Consider the following 17358-nt stretch of genomic DNA (forward strand, 5'->3'; position numbering starts at 1 on the left):
AAAGTCAAGCTTCTCCTGCTAATAAGGAGTGCCCTTGAAAACTACAGGCTGCATCTCTCTTTGCCTTCTGAGAGCAAGGCTTCAGAGGGTTAGAAATGAATGTTAGCACCGGAGACAGAATCCGGGTTCTCTCTCTTACACCCTACTGTTTGTGAAACTCTGAAGAAAAGAAAGGGACAGTTTATCTCAATAGTAAAACTGGGACAATAACAGTTTTCATTTCCAAGTTTAATGAGGTAACAACTCTTTGTTGTCTGGGTCGAGTGTCCTTGGGATAATCGTTTAGAAGCACTCACAGACGGCAGGAGCTGGACTGCCTGGCAGTCCCTGCCCGCTGGGTTCAGGAGTGCTAGCCTACAGAGTGAGTCTTGACTGCTGGAAATCAACAGAGCCAGGTCTCCCACAAGGCAGGCTTTTTCTGATGGCCCTTTCCTCCCCAGGACTGGTAAGAAGGAGGGGGGCGGGGGGAGTGGGGGGAGGACGACGACACACTAGGCACAGGCAATACTATGAGGACTGGGGCTAAAAGGCCTCTTCTGGATAGTCTACAAATCGAGGCCCGAACACAAACCATCGTTAGCCCAGGGGTAAAGAAGTGCAGTTATTCAATTTTCAGGGGTCATACTGGTTGGTATCTTGCCTCTTTCCAGCACAGCAACATTGGTGCTCAGAATACAAAACCCCGGGCAGAACGGAGGAGCCAGGTAGGGCAAGCCGAGAACCCAAGATAACCAGCAGCCCTCCCACCTCGTTCCCTGTCAGTCAGTAAATCTCCAACACGGGCACATCCATCGTCCTGGCAACACCTCCAAAGGACCTCCGCAGCCTGGAGGTCGGTCTTCCCGAGCCCATCAAGGGCTGGGGTGGAGGGAGGTGTGCTGCCTTCACCTTGAAGCATACCGTCCTCCAAGTCCAGAGTGGCAGGCGAGGGAAAGGCCAGGGCCGGGAAAGAGGCAAAGTTTCCCTTGCCGGTAGGGAGGGAGGGAAGGCGAGGGGCGCGGCTGCGGGAGGCTGGTCGCCGGGCGGCGTGGCGCGCTGGCGTGGGCGTGCTCCTCCGTGCACCCTGGCGGCGCGGGCGCGGGCGCGGCCGGCGAGCCTGCAGAGGGAGCTGTGCGCCCGCTCAGGCGCCCGCGCGGCGACACCTCTCCCTCTTGTCGCCGCTTGGGCCCGCCCGCCGGGGAGGGGCTCCCGGGCTCGCCGACAGCGTCTTCCTGCTTGGCGTACAGCCCCGCCGCCGAGTCCGCCCGTGCGCGCCGGCCGCTAGCTGCCCGCTCGCCCGCTCTCTCGCCCGCCGCCCTCCGCCGCAGTCCGCGCCCATTCTCGCCCGCACCCCCCGCAGCCCGTGCCCGGCCATGACCATGCTGTCCTTCCAGTACCCCGACGTGTACCGGGACGAGACCTCCGTGAGTACCCGGCTCGCGCCGCGCCGCGCCGCGCCTCCGGGCCCGCGCCGCCCGCAGCTCGGTTCCCGCAGCCCCGGCGTCCCTGTACCCCGCACCGCTTCCCGGCCTTTGTTTGCCGAGCGGGCTGGGGTCGCGGGGCTCCTCCCAGAGCGAGACCGGCTGGCGGCCGCGGCCCACGTGCCCGAGCGAGCCTGTGGTCAGCGCCGCCCGGCCCCTAGGGCAGACCGGCAGGCATGGGCGCCTGGTGCTCCTGGGGACTCAGAATGTACCCCTGTGTCTCTAGGAGGGCAAGCCTTCTGGCTTAAATATGGTGGTAGGAGAAAGTGGATGCTGGTGTGCGCGCGTGGGAAATGATGTAAGATTTTAAAACAAAAGCAAACTTTGAGAACTTGGAATTTGCAAGTCCTTACAGTTGAAGCTCATTCATTCCGGTTTAAGGCTGCCCAGCCCCGAGTCGGGTGTTGGGCGTTGGTTGCTGGGGTGCAAGTGAGGAGACAGAGGGGGGGGGGGGGAAGGAGCAGGGGCTAGACTACAGTGTGCTGAGACCATCCAAGTTTGCTTAAGAAGGGAAGTTAGGTCAGGGAAGGCCTTTTGCAGAGTAAGTTTTGCCCCAAGAGTAACTGTTTACCTAAGCTGCAGGTGAACTTCAGACACAGTGAAATTCACAATTCTGGGCAAACACGTGTGTGTTTGTGTGTGTGTGTGTGTGTGTGTGTGTGTGTGCCTGTGTATAAAAATTTGGCATTGAAGAGGTGGATTAAGTCCAACAAATATTATGGCTGTGATTCCTGCTCTCACAGGCCAGTTTGTCAGGTTACTTAAAATAGAATCATAGTAAAAATATTTTTGTATAATACAGTTGTCTTTTTTTTCCTGTTTTCTTTGATCCGGTTTATGCCAGAAAGTGTACTCTGAAGCACACTGAGGTAAAGGCTTGAATGTGGGACCATCTTGTTTTCAAATGAACTTCAAGTATCTGCTGCAATGTTTCTCTCACCAGTGACCATCTGGTAACCATGTTTCTGGCCTGTTCAGCTGCTTGCTTATTGAATTTGTCTTAACCATTCAGGAAACCCTCTTCCTACAGGGGAGGGCTGCTTCTGTTGCCTATAGGAGTAAAGTCATCCTGGTGGAATGAGGAAGGGGACTGGTTAGCTCCTAGAAAACCTGTATGCTGTTCTGGGGGTGTCCCTCACTATCTGGGCAAATCTCATAGCTGTTACGGGTCTCCTTTCTCCTACATGGACTGTTCGGGCTGACATGGGACTTGCTCATGGAAGACTTGTCATTCAGATAGCCTAGCTCTGCAATGGGTCACATGGAAGATGGGGAATTGTCTTGACTCAGAATCTTGACTCTTGATTTTCAGGTGTGTGTATGTATGTGTTTGTGCACATATATACATATACACATACACATATATTATCAGTAATATAAATTATATGTATATATAGCCACTACCATTTTTGTGGTTTTACTAAATACAGTCTTAGTGGTTTTTTTGGTTTTTTTGAACCTTGGGATGGGTTGAGGGTAGTGTTGGTTCTTGCTTAATGCTTCTCTACTCCAGCCTGTACTAATCTTGTAGTGTAACAATTCCCAAAGGGTCAAATAGGGATTTTGTGAAGTTTTCTAAAGGTTTTCACACAACTGTAAAGAGGGTGTTAGAATTTGATAAACTGTAGTTCCTTCTCACCAAAGATCTCATGGTACCCCTAAGCCTGTGGCCTTGGTGAAGGAGTAGGAGCCAGGTGCAGCCTGGCCTGTGGTTTTTGTGGAGTAGTTGTGTTGGCTTGATGGCCTACATGGGAGATGTTTTCCTGCTGCAGGAGGAGTCTAGCACCAACTCCCAGGCGAGACTTCATACATTTGCTCCATTGTCGCTTTTGGAAGGGGCTTGGCCCCTGAAACTTACTTTGGGAATTTCTGTAGTTCTGTCTCTCCCTTGAGCACCTTTTAGCCCCGCTTATCAGTTTCCCATAAATGAGTAGCTGGGGCATGAAGCCCATGTGTGGACCTGTGTCTTCATGAGCAGAAATGTGAAAGTGTGGCCCTTCTCCTGTAATGCCATTGACTCTTCTACATCACTTTCTCATTTAGAAATTTAGGCTTCCTACAGGACACGCAAGCCCTCATGGAAGGGTGCTGGAGAACACAGAAAAGGGTGGGGTTAATTTCTATTAGAAGGAGGAAATAATATCCTAATTGAGTCTGAGAGTTGACCGGCTAAGGGAGAAAGGACATTCTTGAACCTGAGATTAAAATAAAGCCATAGTTGTTCAAGTCTGAACAGCCATGAAGTTGATTTTACTTGAAGGGCAGCAGGAAGACCCTCATGCCCACACCACCTGTGGAAAGACAGACTCAGAGGCAGCTGGATAGAGAAGCAGCCCAGTGCAGTGTGGAACAGCTTTAAGCAGTGCAGAGTCTTCTCCAGGCTCTCATAGCCCCTTGGGGAGGTGAAGGACGGCTTCTAGAATTAAATCGTGATGAACTGGATGTATGTAACTTCTATTCAAAGGGTGTGGCTGTGAGATTACTCTGTAGTGCATGGTATTATTACGGGGGGGGGGGGCAGTGAAGAGGGCATTGTGGACTGTGGCTCCCGGGGTTCGAAAGTGGGAGCCACCTGGAGAATTGTTTCTTGTCTTGATGAATGTCTGTATGGTAACCATCATCGGAAGGCGGTGTTGGATCTGGGAACATACGGGTGTTGACTTCATGTCGAGGGCGATTTGGGAAGCACTCTGGCATGTAATGCTCTGGGTCCAGCCATGTACTTTCTGGGCTATGCCTGATTGATCAGGCTTAGTAGCTAAGTACATAACGAAGTGTTAGGTCGACAGGCTTTGGCGGCAGCCACAGAAAGGCTGCACCCTACTTGTTAGCCCTCAGACCCTGGTTGCTTTAGCTCTTTCTGGCTTTAGTTTCCTCACCTCCCAGCCAGGTCTGGTTGAACTAGTGTGGAAGAAATCTGTAGAGTATTATTAGAGTATTACGAACTCACAGTCTCCTGTCTGTACATAGTAAACCATTTGACCTCTGTTCTTACTAACCTCTCTGAATTGTGTTTTGCAATCTGTAACCTGGAAATATCAACAACTTTTTTTGCTGTTTTTTTTTGTTGTTGTTGTTGTTGTTTGGTTTGTTTGTTTTCTGAGGCAGGATTTTTCTGCATAATGTCCTAGCTGTCCTCAAACTAGCTCTTGTAGACCAGGCTGGCCTTGAATTCACAGAGATCCTCCCTCTGCTTCCCGAGTGCTGGGATTAAAGGCGTGCGCCACTGTCACCCAATAACAACTTTTTAAAGTAAATCTGCCCGTTTTTATGTAGCAAAGCCGTGAATGGTCAATAAATGTTCAGTAAATAAACACTTCATCCTGGATGTGGAACTGCTATCATTTCTTAACTTTTGTACTTTCTTATGAAAAGTTAATTTGGGGGTATACCCCCGGGCATTTTCAGAGTGGTCTGTACTAAGGGCTGGCTGGCTGGTTACAGCCCTGTCCCTGAATGTGCATGGCTGCAGGCGGGCTACTTAGTCCTGTGTTGCCCAGAGCCCCTCAGAGGACTCCCAAACTCTGATTTCTGTGTTGACAACAGAGAGAAAGTTTTTACTATCAACCTATTATATAGCCACGCGAGATGCCATGTGGGAAAGATTGGTAGATGAGAAGATCTTAAAATGCTTTCACTGGCGATCAGCCAAAATTGAGAGGGATAAAGGTGAAAAGTCAGTTTTACGAAGACCCTTGCTTGGGGAGCGGGTTTAATCTGTTTCTAGGTCTCTTGCTCTGGTCTGTCAGCTCTATAATGACTCCTGCCAGACCTGCCTCCTACTCACCCAGATTCTTGTGTGCATCCTCCAGTTCTCTTAGGCGGCTCCAGATAGGGAGAGATGCAGATAGTTTGGGCTCTGGGCAGGAGACCCCGAGTGTGGAGGAGCACTAGAAAGGACATTCAGATGCCCTTTCAGGACAGTTTGCCTTCCATGGGGAATAACCCTAGCCTTCTGCTATTGTGGCATAAAGCAGCAGACAAGTTACAAGTTCATCGTGATAGAGGTGACCGTTCCACTGCCCAGTGCCAGAAGTCTTACCCAGGGTTAGGGTCACCCACAGACCAAACTGGAGAAGCTGACAGTAGTAGGTTTTAGTTCATTGGATTCATTTTGACCCTGAGGTGGAGAGATTATGTAATGCTTTTTACTTTGGATTGTGTCTTCAGGCGTGCTCACATGGAGGTGATGAGGAGCAAGCTTGTGTCTTCCAGTCCCCTTCTCTGGTCCTTGGGGTTGGCCAGGCCTTGGACTTTGTGCTGTCAGAAGCATCTTAGAAGTTCCAGAGGCTTCCCCCTCACCAAGCTCCGACAACATGCAGCAATTTTATTTCTTCAGGTGTCTAAGTGGTGGTGGCATTTGTGCTGTGTGTGTGTGGTGGCATTTGTGCTGTACATGTGTGGTGGCATTTGTGCTGTACATGTGTGGTGGCATTTGTGCTGTACATGTGTGGTGGCATTTGTGCTGTGTGTGTGGTGGCATTTGTGCTGTGTTGTGTGGTGGCATTTGTGCAGTGTTGTGTGGAGGCATTTGTGCTGTGTGTATGTGGTGGCATTTGTGCAGTGTGTATGTGGTGGCATTTGTGCTGTGTGTGTGTGGTGGCATTTATGCTGTGTTGTGTGGTGGCATTTGTGCCGTGCATGTTTGGTGGCATTTGTGCTGTGTGCGTGTGGTGGCATTTGTGCTGTATGTGTGTGGTGGCATTTGTGCTGTGCATGTGTAGTGGCATTTGTGCTGTGTGTATGTGGTGGCATTTGTGCTGTGTGTGTGGTGGCATTTGTGCTGTGTGGTGGCATTTGTGCAGTGCGTGTGTGGTGGCATTTGTTCTGTGTGTGTGTGGTGGCATTTGTGCTGTGTATAGGTGATAAAAATGATCTCACAACAGTACAAAAGAGGCTGTGGTTTGAGCACACCTCATGGTGTGTAGGCCAGCTTCTGTAGCGGGAAGCAGAACCATGCTATGAATTAGAAACTTGCTTTTAGTAGTTCAGACCCCAAAGCAAAACTGATCATATGCCATGTTGGAGGAGCTGATTTCATTAGCCAGGTTAAGTGTGACCAGGAGCCTATGGATGTGTGTGGTGACTCCTTCCAGATGTGACCGTCTCGTGTGCACCCTGCATTGTGTCCTTCCGTGCTTCACCCCAGCAGCACAGTTTTGAGTTTCTTTAGCCCAGCAGCCGGCCTTTGTTCCGTGTTGTAGAGACGGAGCCCTTTCCTATTCAGACCTTTCATCTTTCTTTCCTCCCCTGCTAAAACATTCTTTTCATGAAGAGTGGCTGGACACCGTTGAGAAGCTGCCAACTTTGGTTCATGTGGTAATTTGGGCAGACGTGTTGCCAATGAGCCCATTAGTATCATTGTCTGGCCCTTTCCCGTTTCTCCATCACATAGAGAGTATATATTTTTAACTGGTCTTGGGCACTGATTACTCAAGACCTCATTTTATCTCTTGCAGGTACAGGATTATCATGGACATAAAATTTGTGATCCGTATGCTTGGCTTGAAGACCCAGACAGCGAGCAGACAAAGGTAATTTCGGCTCATGATCAGCAGCCTTAGTGACCACACTCACCTACAGATGTCTGTAGCTTCTAGAGCTTTCCCTTCCTGTGTCTTTCTGGGACAGCGTGTGTACCTGGGGGTATCCCAACTTTTTGTGAGGGGGGAAAAAGGAAAAAACACATTCAGTCCTCAGAGTGAATCAATGTTAAGGAAATGTGGCTTGTCCTGACGCTGGTGAACAGTGTATTTGCAGTGAAAATATGAGAAGGGATGGAAGAAGAAAGTTTGTACTAAAGAAAAACGTGGCACGAAGGAAAAATGGCCTAGTACATCTTGGGGTGGGGCAAAGAAATAAAAATCCTGCACATTAGACAAACGGTAGTTTTGATAAATCAAGGCTGGTTTTAACACAACAAAGAAAAAAACTAAATTGTGAATAGGAGAATATCGTTAGGCGTTGCTAAAGTCAGGGCAAGGGAAAACTCTTAAGAACATAAGACTTCTTTTGTTGTTGTTTTGGAGAAATGTTTCAAGGGCTCAGCTGAAGTCCCATTTCCCTAGTGAAGTTCTGCCCTAACTCTGTGAGGTGGAGAGTGTTCCTTTGCGTTGTCGAACTTCTCAGTATATATGCTAAGTGATTAGGTTTCCTTGAGAGGGACAACTGTGTCTCAAATTCACCTCTATGTTCCCTTTTGTTTTTCGAGGCAGGGTTTCTTTATTAATTTCTTTCCTGGTTGTCTTGTAACTCTGTCTGTGGACCAGGCTAGCCTTGAATTTAGGGATCCTCCTGTCTGCCTCCAGGGTGCTGGGATTAAAAGTGTGGGATAAAACCACCACACCTGGCTCTCAGATTCATCTTAAGTTCCTAACCTCTTTGAGGTGTAGCCACACACTTTGTCCCTGAGGACGTGTGTACTGGGGCTGGGAAAATGGCTCATCAGTAAAGTGTCTGCCATGCAAGCCTGCAGACCTGAGTTCAGATCACCCACACTCATAGAAAGCTGGGTGTACCCTGTGATCCCAGAGCTGGGGAGGTAGAGTTGCCAGGATCCAGGGGTTTTGCTGGTGAGCCAGTCTAACAGGATCAGTAGACTTCTGGCCTCCATATGCACTCAACACAGTTAGGTGTCCTTAGGATTCTAGCACATATGCCCCCCTTAAATTTTTTTTTTCAATTTTTAATTAAAAAGAAAAAAAAGTCACATGGTGCCCAGGTCATTTTTCAGCCCCATCTCCATATCCTGTATCTGTGTGTCATGGGCCCATGGCACCATGCCATTCAGTGAACTGAATTCAGATTTGCAAATCTGCCTACATTCTCTGGAAAGCGGCAGCTGGTAGAATTGGGCTCTCCCTGCTTCAGCAAGGAGAGAACTGGTGTAGGCTCCCCAAGGCCATTGGCAGAGGAGGGATCGCTCTGACCAGAGTTCACGCCATCTCTGCCTTCTTCCTTCCAGCCCACGAAGGGGCTTGCTTGCTCCACTTGGGTTTGCCAGCTTCCCCATCCCATGTGACTGGAGCCGCCTTCTCTGTTCACCATGGTTCTTTCAGCTTCTTTCCTGCCCTGCATTCCTGAACTCAGCGCTCCTTCACCTTGAGGTTTTCTAATCCACAATCCACCATTCGTTTCCCAGCTCCCCCTCAAGAAAGACCAAATTCTCACAGTTGAGGAGTGAACCTGGACTTGAACGTTTCTCTTAAGGGTTTCCGGCATTTTGTCCAGAAAACTGCCCCCAGTGAAGTGATGATTCCTTTGCCTGAGATGTCTGGTCCAACGTGGGTTTCTCCAGCCTTCGACGCTGGCTGTCCAAGTACTTCAGTACTCTGAGACTGGCCAGACGCACTTGGTGTGTTCCCCTGTTCCTAATGACTGGCCCTGTGGATTATAAGCCACTTATTAGTGGGTGCCAAGCTTCCAGTTAATAGATAACATTTTGCTAATTAGTGATGCGGTCAGCCTTTGATGGATGCTAATAACGCATTATTATTTTCATGGTTCAGATTTATTGTATGCTTACTCTGTGTCAAACACTGACAGCTTTGCCTACCCTAGCGTATTTGATTCTTGGACTCTGAAGTAGATCTTTCCTCCAACATTTTATAGTAAAGAAATTGAACTACTAAGTGTGAATTAAGTAACTTGTCAAGGTCACCTTCTGGTGTATTTCCAGCAGCAGAGTAATTATCAAAAATTAAAATAAAAATAAAAGTGGAAGCCAGGTGATGGTGGCGGTGCACATCTTTAATCCCAGTACTTAGGAGACAGAGGCAGGTGGATCCCTGTGCGTTTGAGGTCAGTCTGTTCCACAGAATGAGTTCTGGAACAGCCAGGGCTACACGGCTGTTAAAAACAAACAAACAAAGAAAGAAAGAAACAAAAGTTGAAAGACTGAAAGAAAAATCCCTCAACCATTGGGTTGGATGAGCCTTGGGGACTCTGGCTGAAGGGACATATCTGTGACTGTGCCTGTCACCCTCCACTCCATGGTCTGTTCACACAGCAGCTGTGGCTACTCTGCCTGCTCACCGCTTCACGCAGCTTCCTTGTTCCTTCTAAAGAGGCCCCTAAAGGCAGTCCAGTGTCTTTAAATTGATTGAGTTAAACTTTTGTTTTCAGATTAAGAGGAAAACCGAGGAGAGTGTGTTTTCTTTCTTTGGGTGGGGCGGTTTTAGGAGATGGGACACAGGGTTGTCCTCTGTGTGTGTGTGTGTGTGTGTGTGTGTGTGTCTGTTGTCGGCCCCAGTGAACCTACTATTTACTGATTTGGCTAGATTGTTTGGCCAGCAAGCCCAAAGGACCCTGTGGTCTCTGCCTCCTTAGCCCTGGGATTTGGGATGACAGGGCATGCCACGTCACCCAGCCTTTTATGTGGGAGCTGAAGATCTAAGCTCAGGTCCTCACACTCGTGTGCCAAGTACTTTATCAACTGAACTGTCACCACAGCCACTCAAACCCGGGTCCCCTGCCTGCTGAGCAGACGCTGTGCCCCCGAGCTGCATTCTCAGCCCCTCAGCGCATCTTAGCAAAGCAGCAGGAGCATTTTCCACTCACGGTCGTCAGCGGTTCCCCAGAGGAGTGTTAGCCACACTTGGTGGCAAGAGGAGAGTTTTTACACAGATTGCACAAAACAGCAGCAAAAGCCGACTTGTCAAATTTTCAGTGAAACGAGTCAGAAGCGAGAAACGCTTGCAGCTTTTTTGTACTGGGTCCTGAAATGGTCTGTGATTTAATCTAGTGTTTAATGTAGGCTAACTCTGACTGGGCACTTAGTGGACATATAACTTGTCCCAACAGGGACAGGGTGACACCTTTTAAGTTGTCACTGCTGAGGACCCATTTTATAGCAGTGCACAGTGAGACAGCCTGGGAGGGAGATTTGGCTGGGCTTCTAGGAGGCCCCACATGACCTGCCAATCATGTGCCCTCCTGATCTGAGAGCAGGTGGCCCCAGAGAGGAGACAGGCGCCTACCCTGAGGTTGTAATGCTAGCTTTGGGGCCCAGCAGGAATCAGCTATGTCTCAGGGATGAGAGAGCCATAGGACCACAGGGAAAGACCACATTACGGAGTGGAGAACTGCGGTCATCACTGCCACAGCTGAACAGGCTTTGCTTCTGAGGGTGAAGGTTTCCGTGTTTTCTGATGCTTGTTTGTGTTGTCTGATGCTTGCTCGTGTTACTGTTCAGCAAGTACTGAAAAAAATAAAAGATGCTTTTAAAAAAAAAAAAGGCTCTCCCATTGTCTTAAAAAGCTCAGCGTTCCGTTCCTTTAGCTTCGATTTCTAGGTGTGTCCTGGGAAGCAGTTATATATTGATGTTTGGGTTGTCCTGCTTGCTGGCTCCTGTGACTGCCCTACACCCCTCCCCCAGGTCCCAAGTCCCTTAGCCTCAGGAGGAAGCACTACCATCCCTTGGCCTGCTTTTGTCTGTGAGTGTCCTTGCCTCAGGAGAGAATCTGCTCAGCTCTGTTAGAATGGAAGGGTTCTTTCTGTGCACAGGAAAATCTCATCGGTTTATTTGAGAATCAGGTAACAAGGGCGTTTTCAGCATGAAATGCTTGAGTCTCAGGGAGGTTTGCAGTCCTTTGGTTCTTACCTGTGATGTGAAAAATAAAGTCAGCCTGTGCTTCCTAGTCACTCTGGGCCAGTCCACAAGCAGTTCCATGTTCCTGGATGTGCTTCCCTTTCCCCTCTGTCACCTGCCCCAGACCCCAGACAGGCATTGATGAAGACTTCCTGGCTTTGCAGCGCTACAGTAGGGAAAGCAGTGTGCGGTGAGCGGCAGCCGTAGTTGGGGTTTCGAGTGTGTCTTCCTCAGCTGGTGACAGAGTGTGGGGCTTGCTGGCCATAGTGGCAGCTGTGGCCCCAAAGCGTCCAGTCACGGGAGTGAGAGTCAGCCACCAAGGGCTCACAGAGTATCGTGTTGCTAGTGCTGTACCTTGGTAAGCTGGGTCTAGTAAATACAGTTCCGACTTCGTTTGAAATGTCCCATGGGTTTATCAGGTAAGTGAAGAGCTTCTGTAAACCACTGTCTTAAAGATCAGTGGTAGCCTGGCTGCCAAGGCCAGCACCTTTCAAAAATCACTATGCCTTATACAGGAGGAGCTCTGGTCTCCTGTATATCCTGTAAGGGGACCCTCTTCTTCCTCTTCCTGACCCTTGGGTCTTTAGAGTTGGCTTCTCCTGCTTTTGGCTTCTTGGGTCACTGTAGGAGTAGTAAACTTATGTTTGTTCTACCAGGAGCTGGCAGCAGTCCACAGGACAAGTTTTATTGTCTGTCCCTGTGCCCTCCAACCCCCCACTGCAATCATTTCTTCTTACTTCCCAGGCTTGGCTTTGCAGCCCTCAGGTCTAGATTGAAGTGGCGTCTGTAATCACGTTCTCTTTGTCCTGTGCTTCTTAGGATATCTTCACCCTTTTCACTGATTACCTGGAGTTGGTACTGTGTGGCTGAAGGAGATGGGCATAGAGAAAAGATGCATTTACACCTTTCAAGAGATAACTGCTTAAATTCTGCCTGCCCAGTCAATCTCTGATTTCATCAAAACACCTGGGGATTGGGCACTTGAAGAGCCAAATGGATAGCCAGCTGCATGTCTCCGATGGCTTTTTTTCTCTTGAGAGCTATTTCTGGCAAAGAGAGACTAGCAGTTCTATTTCCCTTCTGTTTCTTGAGAGAATTCTTAATAGCGCCCAGAAAAATCGATACAAAGCATTGTGTGTATAGTTCTCCTTTCTAAACAAAGAAGATGAACTGCCATTTGTTTTAGAGAATGTGTAGTGTCAGTGCCCCTTCCTAGAGCATCTCGTACCTTCTCTTCCCTGTCTCCTGTTGACTGGGCTCTTTATGGTACCCATTACACCTGCTGGCAAGGGGCTGAGAAGTAGGACAGCCCGCCTTCCATCTTGGGGACAAGAAGGTTGGACCTTCCTTTTTTTTCTTTTCTCCAGTGTCTCTCCTATCCTTGTCTAGGACATTTAAATAATCCAATAGTTCCTATGAGAATAATGACCTCTATGGGTCGACCAGCAGAGGACAGATTTCAGGAGAAAAGCGCCCATTTTCTCTGGCTCCGTTCCTGCAGCGGCTGAGATCAGTTTTCCATGTGCTTGGTTTGTTTTAGTTTTGCTCTCTGGTGTTAAACCAGGAGCTGCTGTGTGTCTTAGTCTGGCCTAGGTCTACCTGGAGCAAGAGCTTTCCCTGGTGTGGTCCAGAGCCAGGTGAACAGGCATCCCTCTGACTGCATCATCCCCCCATGCAGGTTTCAGGAAAGCCATGGAGTGGAAGCTTGCCCAGAGGACTTCCAGGGCTGTGAAGTAGCCGTGAGTGCTGGCGGGAGGCACGCAGAAACTCAGCTGTAGACTCGTCTGGGTTACTGTGCTCTTTGAAGTCTTCATGACAGATGGAGGTGTCTGCTCTGCTCCTCCAGCGTAGAGGATGCTTTTCTGTGGTGGAATGGAATGTTTGTTAGTGACCTAGAAATCACACAAGCAGGCCCTGAGTTTTATGTGTGCTTCTGGGACCTAAGGAAGCTATTAAGTGTCGCGTTCATTTCCTTTATAAGAACAAATGAATGGGCGCTGGGGAGACAGTTCAGGGGTAAAGCGATTGTTGTGCAAGCGTGAGGGCTGCTATGCAGGTCCCCCAAACCCATGTAAAAGTGGAGTGGATGTGGTGGCTTCCCTGTCATTCCAGTGCACGGGAGGAAGAAGCCGGGAAGTTCTGGACAGTGGTTCTCGGGCTTCCTAATGCACAACCCTTTAATACAATTCCTCATGTTGTGGTGACTCCCAACCATAAAATTATTTTCATTGCTTCTTCTTAACTGTAATTTTGTGACTGCTGTGAGTCGTGACGTAAGCATGTGTTTTCTGATGGTCTTAGGTGACCCTGTGAGGGCATCGTTGACTCCCACGTTGAACACTGCTGCCCTAGAGCACTCTGGTTAACTAGACTAGTTGAATCAGTGAGGTCTGGAGATCCTGCTACAGTATGTAGAGGCCAGTCAAGGAGTACACCGACAGCAACCTTTATGTATGCATACGCACGTGTGTCTGCATGCACAGGTGTGGCCACACATGTGTGAACACATACATGTGTGTGTGTGCACACACACATAAAAAATAAAATTTTGTTTATTCATGTAGCTGTGGCATTATGACACCTGTGTGAGAATATGCACTATGTATGTGAAACTTCATTTAACATACGTGCGGTGAGTAAACCAAGACCCTCCACAGTGTACAGCATACCGGCCCCCCCCAGCTTGCTTTTCTAGTCAGCACCTCAGTTTAGCTGTAAAGACCTTTCATCTCGTCTGCAAACTTAGCCAGATTTCCCTTTGAGTTTAGATTTTTTTTTACAAAAAAAAGATAGATTCTTTGTCTTGATTGCCACCCTATTTGAAAACTTGATTTCAGTGTCTTAAGTGTGATGATTAAACTGGACCAGTGGTCACCTCAGAGCTGTTTGGTGTCTCCCTTCTAATTGGTACATTGCGAGCCCCACTGGCAAAGTGGGCCTATGAAAAGCACTCCTACCCACTCATTAATGTCAGGACCTGGATGGAGAATTACACTGTGTGCCACTTTATCAAACGGAGACAGAACATGCTCTGAGTAAACATACGGCCACATGTTACTGCAGCCTCCAGGACTTCTGTTGCAGATGGCTCATTACCTCCTGTGGGAATGAATGTGTAGCCAAGTTCCGTTGGTAAACATACTTTACCTAAAACCACACTTGAGATTGCGTATTTCGGGATACAAATCCCTTTTGATCTCTCACTGGTAAAACTGTCAAAAGTATGAGGAAGTTGCTGGTGCCCAGCGACTCCTTCCGGTTCGCTTTCTCCTTGCCTGCCTCTGTCCCAGGGTTTCTGAGTTATTTAATTTTATTATTAACGCTTGTGTGTATGTGTGTTTTGGGTGTCAAGCTCAGGTCCTCAGGATTGTGTGTGTGCCAGCTCACTGGCCTTGTACCAGAGTTTTTGATGTAAGCAGTAGAAACCGATTCTGGACAAGTTAGACAAGTGAGGAATTCCCAGCCAGGATTTGAGGGCGGTTGCAGGGGCAGGCTGAGGGCTACACGTGGAGCAGGCAGGCGTCCATATAGGAACTCAATGTACAACCACCAGCGCTAAGGCTGTCTGCAGTGATGGAGCCCTCTGCCCCTTGTTCCAGTAACTGTGCCCCGGGGATGTCATTCAGCCTCCACACAAGTGCTTGCTCTTGGCTCTCCTGTGGGAGTAGAAAAGGTGTGGTGGGAACCCAGGAAGGGAAGTACATGGCCGCTGCCCCAAGTCTCATTCTATCATCTTTCTTCCCCTGTTCCTCACCTTCCCTTCCCCTGTCCTCAGCCCCCGTACCAACTCTTAGGTCGCGTATGCAGTGGTGTGCAGTGTGCCGTTGTGAGGTACGCAGGCTAATGTGGGCTGGAGGGACCGGAGGTCAGTGCTGAGGGGACGTTGAGTGGCAGCTAGCACTTCAGTCCCATTTGGTTCCCATCTGAGCAAACTCCTTGGTAGCAAAGCCGACCCCAAGGCGCTGGTAAGATGTGTAAAGACACTGGCATAGAGCATTTCTGTTTTCCCTGTGGTCTGTGCTTCTTCTATGAGATGCTGGCATCCGGTGACAACTGCAGCTAGATGTGCTGCTCCCTGGTTATGTGTGAGTAACGTGCAGGTCCCAGTCACTCGTAGCCCCAAAGAACTAAAAGGTCTAATGCAAAGGGAACTGTCTCTCAACCTCTTGTTCTCCCCCCGCCCCCCCCCACACACATTTAGTTGCTCTTAGTCCATTTGCAGTGGACGACACTGGAGGCACCAGTGGAAGGCACTGGCGCTCTTCTTCTAGAGCGCCCTGCTTTGGTGGACATCTCAGTTCCCATCCTTAGTTTTTAAGACCTAGGAAGCCTGGGAATACTGACTCGAGGAGGCTAAGACTGTGATTAGAGGAAGTAATGGCCGCCTTAGGTTTATGTAGGGCCCACTTGCCAGGCCCTGCAGCTCTACTCCCTCTCTTATATATAGCATCTTTGTAAATCCCAGCATGTGTAGGAGTGTGTGTGGGGGGGGAGGATGGAGGGGTTGGCCTAGTTTTTCTCACTGGGGAAGCCCAGGTATCAAAATACTTGGACTTCTGTGTGACCTGAGTGTTTGGACCTGGGCTCTTGAGTTACCGCGAGTCTCCGAGTCTCGGGCACTCAGCTGTGCCTGCATACGCTCCCCTTTCTCCTTGTTCTCACCTATGCCCACCGTGGGCTGGTTGTGCATTTAGATGCTTATTAGCTCCTTACTTGGTCTTCCTTTCCATATTTTTCTTTCTACCCTATGGCGTCCAACAACTCCAGAGAACCCTTATAGACCTTGGGATCTGAGTATTCGAGTGGTAGTATGTAGTCATTCAGTGCACAGCTTTAGAGGTAAAAACAGGGCTGACGTCCAGCTCCACAATTTGAGTGGCCGTGTGGTCATATTTTTACTCCTTTTTCTTACCTTGTAATGTGAAGAAAACCACCTCACATAGTTGTGAAAATTAAATGATTAAATGGTCTTGAGCCTCTTATCAGAGTTGCAGGCACTTAGCAAGTGCTCGTCCTTGCACTCCCAGTGGGCAGTTTATAGAGCATGGGAGTTATCAGCTTCTTGAGGATTTGAAGACTGGGACAACTCCGTATGTTATGATTAACTTTTGAGCCTTTCCGAAGTTTTCTGCCACTCTGTTTGAAATTTCTGTTGGATCAGTTTTAATCATCGGTATTTCTCAGGGACTGTCCATTTTACAAAGGCGTTTTAGTTTGCTAGTGTGAGGTTGGGTGTTATGCTCCACGATCTCCCTTTTTTTGTTTCTGTGTCCCTTTTGAACTCTGTCTCCTCACTCCCATTTAATTTGACTAGAGCTGAGGCTGAATGTACTTTTTCTTTTAAGCAGAAAAGTTCTTTGACTTACAAATTATGGCTTTTAAAATTTTTACTCATAAGTTTCTTAGGTACTTTTTCTTTTTAAAATATGAATGTTTGGGGCTGGAGAGATGGCTCAGAGGTTAAAAGCAGTGGCTGTTCTTCCAGAGGCCCTGAGTTCAATTCCCAGCAACCACATGGTGGCTCACAACCATCTCTAATGAAATCTGGTGCCCTCTTCTGGCCTGCAGGCGTACATGCAGGGAGAATACTGTATACATAATAAATAAGCAAATAATTGTGTCTTAGGTTCCCTTAATAAAAATGTATGCTTAGTTTAGTTTCCCTCAATGATAAGTTCTTTGTTGTAGACATTTTTTAGACTTCTCAGTCGGCCCTGGAACAAGCTCCTGTCAGCCTCTCCTGGTTCTGGGTGACCATTCTCACCTTGTTCAGCAAACTGTGGGCTCCTAGAACTGTCTGTCAGGCCTTGGGATTAGCATGGCTGAACCCCAAGGAAAGCAGCTTGTAGCAGAGTTTTGCTTCGTGGAGCCCAGGGTATGTGTGTTTTCAGGTTCGGTCTGATCTGGGAGTGCGTGTGGTGTTTTCTGGAACCTGGCTCTTTGTTTATTTGGTCATTTCTTGTTTCCTATCTGCTGATGTGGTGGTGGGGAAAGAAGGTCTTGCTCTTGGGGTTTACAGTCCTTACAGCCTGCTGCCTCCTAAGATGAAGTGATCTGTCTACCAGTGTTTTCCTCCCATCTCAAGAAAGCATCTATTTAGACCAGAATTGCTGGGAAACTGCCCTTCAGATGAGCTGGATTTACTTACAGAAGAATGCAGAGAGATAGCACAGACTGGAGATTGCATGTAATTGTAATGCCAGTCCAGCCGAGGTGCCAGCACTAGGACCCTGGATCCTGAGGTGCACATGATCAGGCCTCGTGAGGCACGAGCTGACTTTAGAGTCTAAGACTTATCCTGGCGATCTG

At 48.6% G+C, this 17358-nt stretch overlaps 1 protein-coding gene across 1 annotated transcript in view; it reads left to right on the forward strand.

Moving 5' to 3' along the window:
- The first annotated feature begins 1234 nt into the window (after nucleotides 1–1234).
- The window catches only part of LOC119821134 (prolyl endopeptidase), a 107925-nt gene continuing 91801 nt past the window's right edge, over nucleotides 1235–17358 (forward strand). The window contains exons 1-2 of the mRNA XM_038340013.2: nucleotides 1235–1403; nucleotides 6920–6994. Coding sequence (XP_038195941.1) covers nucleotides 1353–1403; nucleotides 6920–6994 — 126 coding nt within the window. The 5' untranslated portion in view covers nucleotides 1235–1352. The remainder of the gene's footprint in view (nucleotides 1404–6919; nucleotides 6995–17358) is intronic.

The sequence above is a fragment of the Arvicola amphibius genome, chromosome 8 (assembly GCF_903992535.2).
Source record: "Arvicola amphibius chromosome 8, mArvAmp1.2, whole genome shotgun sequence".
NCBI classification, from domain to species: domain Eukaryota; kingdom Metazoa; phylum Chordata; class Mammalia; order Rodentia; family Cricetidae; genus Arvicola; species Arvicola amphibius.